The sequence below is a fragment of the Bufo gargarizans genome, chromosome 8, assembly GCF_014858855.1.
Source record: "Bufo gargarizans isolate SCDJY-AF-19 chromosome 8, ASM1485885v1, whole genome shotgun sequence".
Taxonomy (NCBI): domain Eukaryota; kingdom Metazoa; phylum Chordata; class Amphibia; order Anura; family Bufonidae; genus Bufo; species Bufo gargarizans.
This window is the reverse complement of record NC_058087.1, coordinates 198,601,774-198,606,970: the sequence shown is the minus strand read 5'-3', so window position 1 is coordinate 198,606,970 and position 5,197 is coordinate 198,601,774. Positions and strand designations below refer to the sequence as shown.

The 5,197-nt window shown below is 45.7% G+C and overlaps 1 protein-coding gene across 1 annotated transcript; it reads left to right on the top strand.

Annotated features, from left to right (window-relative positions):
• The first annotated feature begins 1,920 nt into the window (after positions 1-1,920).
• LOC122945763 lies at positions 1,921-4,824 on the top strand. Its single transcript, XM_044304939.1, has 4 exons — positions 1,921-2,238; positions 2,808-2,931; positions 3,245-3,318; positions 3,858-4,824. The coding sequence occupies exons 1-4, from the start codon at positions 1,929-1,931 to the stop codon at positions 4,388-4,390; spliced, it is 1,041 nt and encodes a 346-aa protein (XP_044160874.1). The 5' UTR covers positions 1,921-1,928; the 3' UTR covers positions 4,391-4,824.
• Positions 4,825-5,197: the final 373 nt, after the last annotated feature.

Here is a 5,197-nt window from a genome sequence, read left to right as displayed (position 1 = left end):
CTGAGAGATAATTGGATTGTGTTCGGTCGTCTCCGGGACAGAGGGGAGGAAACCATGATGCATTGTGGGGATATGTTGTATCTGTCCTGTATCTGCAAAAACTGTAATAAAAACCAGGCTGGGTGTGCCAGCACTTCAGATCACTGCTTGACCCTCAACACGGAGCCTTGTCTCGTTATTGGGGGATTCCCTGTATGCTGTTGGAGACTGATTGCCAGGAGTGTAAGCTGACGGATACGCTTTTCCTGTTCGTCTGACTGACAGCTACTTGTGAGGTTCCAGTTTGGAGTGCTATTTTGTATCCAGTTCGGGAGGTTGGTGTTCTGCAGTAGCTGTGCCTGTCTCTCGGAAAGGGGCATATCGCCTAAACGGATCTTAGCCCCTTGTCTGCCGAAACGGTCCGTTACAAACATTGTTTAATAAAATACAATAATGCCTCATTCACACGTCAGTGTTCTGTCAGTGATTTTCTTCCATGATTGTGAGCCAACCCAGGAGCGGTTCCAATCACAGAACAGGAGCAGATTCTACCCTGATACCTTATGTCTGTGGAGGCTCCAGTCTTGGTTGTGGCTCACAATCACTGATGAAAATCACTGACCAAACACTGATGTGTGAATGAGGCATTGCAGTACAGTCTGGAGGAACAAGGTCTCCTCCATGCCTCATCATACCACTATACCAAAGGTGAGGGACAGTGGAGCCTTTATATTGATGAAGGTGTTCCTGTCACCGCCAGATCTCTGAGAAGCTCTGACAGACGCTCTTCAGTACCTCTTGCTTGAGGTTCTTTTGTTTTGGTTTTGTTTTGTCATCTTGTTTCCCTCTCTCAGCTGTCATCTAGTTGCACCGATTGCATCCCTTTAAATTCCCTCCCATACTGCATCACTTTGCGGTTTATACAACTTCCTGGATTGTGCTCAATGCTAGATGCTGCAACTGCTGCTTCTACAGATAAGTCTTTTCCTTTATTTGTGTTTTCCTGTTGGCTTGATTCTAGGTGACCCTGACTCCCTCCGTATTAAGTGCAGGGAGCCGGTGGTCGTGCCCCCTCACTATTGTAGGGTTTTCAGGTGTCACACAGTCTAGGTACGAGGACATGCAATTTTCTATCATAAAGATCTTTGCATGGGCTGAGCAGTCAGGGAGAGCTCTAGGGCTTTTATAGGGCTCTCCCATTTGTTCCTTAGTTTGGGATCAAGTCAGTCGGATCTATATTTGTGACTTCTAGTTTTCTGCAACACCATCCGTGACAGTTCCATACTCCTGTGTAAATAAAATGTTGGAGTAAGGTGCACCATCTTTATGAAGAGGCTCTGGTCAGGCTCCATTTATAATTTACTCAAGTTTCCTGATGTAAATTATTGTGAATACTGTATGTTGGGCCATGGTGGTCCTGCCACCTCCCTCTAGGATCTGCCTGCTTTCTTAAAAGGGGTGAGAGCAGCAGAGAATTGCCGCACATTTTTTGTACAAAATTATATTTGTGTAGGGATGAGTGAACCCTAACTGCAAACTTCAGGTTCGTACCAAACTTTGTGAGTTCAGGTACCCGGACCCGAGCCCGAACTTTGACCTGAAGTCCGCCCAAACCTGGCGAACCCCAATTTCCACAGGTTCGCTCATCCCTATGTTTGTGCAAACATTTAAAGCTTTTGTTGACCAGGAAATTGCCGCATGACTTCTGTAAATGTCATCAAGTTCATGTGAGGTCTGGGTGACCCAGTGAGTGGTCACTTCTAAGATGGTAAATATACACCTGAAGACAAAAGGAAGCTTGAAATTAAAAATGCCACCTGCCAGGGACTTCCCCTCCACCACACGTGGCTACTAATCAGTAACTTTTCTAATAGAGCACAGTAAACCAGGACTTTGAGTCCGTGTGTCTACAGTATGTAGTGAGGAATGCAGCTCCGGAGGCAACAGACATGGACAAGCTGAGGACTAAAATTAAACACTTCACCTTTCACAATGGTAGGAATGGCAGCCAGGGCTTTAACCGAGTCCTCATTCAGCTGTTTGGCCTCATGGGACATGGTAAGTCCTCCTTCATCAACAGCTGCTTGTACGTCTGGGAAGATGGTGACTACCAGAACTGGGCACAGTCTGCTGTGAAAGATGGAGGGTGTACGATGGACAGACTCACCTACCCGCTCACCAGTAACATCACCCTGGTCGACAACCGAGGTTACGCCAAACTGGGGAGCTACGAAACTGGAGAAATCTTTGCCCAGCTGGGTAAGTGTGGGGAGCAGAGGACACATCTCTGGTGGCCATATTAGTCAGCCAGTAGACAATGTGCCATGATATAGATCACACAGTGCGGGACCCCAGGCTGCGGTCAGGATACCGCGTGTGTACATGTGTGGAGAATCACATCACTGATTTACACAACTTGGCGCAAACTGAAAATGGCGCGGACACAGAATTCTGGTGCAAAAACCCCCATGTTACTGTATGTGCCGCAATGCGGAGTGCTCAAGATGGTCGAAGGAGTAACAACAGTAATCCGGGTCATCCTGATTGACGGCGTATTTGTAATAAGCAATAATAAGTACCGATACCACCGCAGGGTGACTAGTATTACTACATTTATTGCTGCAGCTCTGCTACCATAGTTACTATTATTTATCATTGTCACCTGTAAATTATATTTTTTATTAATATTATTATTTCATGGTTTACATAATCTGTTTCCTCGATGATGATGATGATGATTATTACTATTTCATGGTTTGCAGGTAACCCGCTTACTTTATGATGATGGTGATGACTATAGGGGGTCATTATTATTTTATGGCTTGCAGGTAATTTGCTTCCTTTGGGGAACACAGTGGAATGGAGCAAAGGATTTGGACTTATAGAGAGAATTGTCCGAGCAGAAACTAAAATCAAACCTTCTGACTTCATCGTGCCGGTCTTTGTCTACAGGTGCGTACCCATGACTGGCGTGCAGTTCGCGGGGTGGGGGCGCGGGATACGGACCAGTCTATTGCACTGTAAGTCTTTGACATTAAGCATATCCTCCTCCTGATGATCATGAGTCAGTCAGAATGGATCTCCTAGTCAGTGGCTTATGATGCCTCATTGGTCATTTTTGTCCCCCTGGGTGAGGCTTAGTTGAGTTCTGTGCAGCAGCCGCCATCTTCATACATCCAACATCATCACATGAGGGTCACGTCTTACCAACAAATATCAAGTATATTCCACAGACGACTCTGATATCTGGTTTCCTCTTTGGCAGTGTGAAGACAGGCCTCCACCCTCCAGAAGATGAGGAGATAAAACATTTACTACTTAATGCTGCCAAACTGACTGGTAAGAGGACACCTCCCATCTATGTGATGTTCATGTGTCGTACAGGTGACAGTAACACGTGACATGGACCCACAGAAGGAATGACAGGTGCTTCACTGGTGGCTGGGCTGCCTTCTCTCCAACATTAGTGTAAAGCTGAGGTGCACAACCAGTGGTCGGGGGCCACCCAAGGCCTGCAATGCCGTTCTGTGCAACCAATACCATCTGGACTTGTGTGTGTCTATCCACATGTAGTGTCCATATCAGAGAGGAGGAAGGTATAGATAGTACCCCCAAATCCTGACAGGCCTCTCACCCAGTTATGCCAGTCCTCTTTACTCTGTACTGATGAGGGGCACCCGACACAGCATCTGCAGATGAGATGCTGGCTTATTTAATATCCAAGTCATGTCTCAAGGCCTAGTTAATGGGTCAAACATTGACTTAAAGGATAGCGGCCTTACATCTGGTGGCATTAGAGGCACAGCTTGTTAAGGTCTCATTTGCATCCCTTTCTTCAGAGTCCATCAGGGAATAATTTCCTTCTACTTCCTTCACAGGCATCAACCCAATTGTTGTTCTCACCTATAAGACAAGTGGAAGCCTGGCCAAAACCATGGGTGCATTCAGAAACATTGGAGCTGAGAAGATATTTGCTTTTGAAAATTACACCCAGGAAGACAGTATGAAGACAAGGGGAAGACATGAGGAAGTCCTGAATTTTTTATCTCAAGTTATTGAAGAGGTATTATTCCGAATTGACCATTCTCGAGATCCGAAGCAAGAAATGAAGGAACGGAAGCAATTTGTGCTAAACTATGTCCATGACCAAGAGAAGAAGCTTCAGCAGGACCATCTAGACAGGCAGAGGGTGTTGGACAAAGCCGTACTCATGGCTCGGTTAAAGAGACAACAAGAGATGCTGGACAGGCAGAAAGAGAAGGAAAAGAAGGAGATGGAGGACGAACTACAAAGGAAACAGGAAGAGCTTGAAAGGAAGAAGCTGGCCCACCAGGCCATACGTGATGCCGAACTCAGGGCTCAGATTGCAAGCAATGAAAGGGGGAAGAGGTGGAATCGTATATTTCGCTAGTGACATTCTACTCAATCTACTGCATCAAACAAGTCTCCTCCACCTTTCATTCAATTTCTTCCTTTTTGTTTAGACTAGACATGCTCAACCTGCGGTCCTCTAGCTATTGGAAAACTACAACTCCCATCATTCCCGGACAGCCTACAACTATCAGCCTACAGAAGGGCATGGTGGAAGTTGTAGTTTTACAACAGCTGGAGGGCTGTAGGTTGAGCATCTCTGGTTTAGACTCATCGAACCATGATGAAGCCAATGCCGCTTGTGACTGTCAGAAGACACTGTAATATTGACTCTTGGTGCCCACAGGCCTCACAAAACATAGCCCTCTTCGCATCCTCATCTCCATTGAAATTTGAACTTTATCTGTATTTAATAAAAATAAAATATATATATATAAAAAACAACATAATATAAAATGGGGAGACCGAGCGATGCATCAACGATCTGCTCCAAGTGTAGATCTTAGTAAACGCTTCAATAAAACACTTGTGATCATTTCATAGCTGTTGGTATCATATTTTAGGTCAGACGTTCCTTGTCACTGAATGGTGGGCACGTCTACACGTAAATGCTCGCCCACCATTGGCCCTTGCAATGACACATTTATGGTCCCAGGCTGTATGTGACACTGGGGCGCTCTATGTAATGACACCCCAGTATATGGTGATATCAACTTGTACATGAATGTCGTGAAGGGCGTCCAGGCGGAGCCCAGGATATTTGCCAGATATTTGGGAAGTCTTGGAGGTCTTCTCTTTTTCTGAGAGCCTCTTGGACATTGCAGGGAGGTCTGCAAGTAAGTGTGTA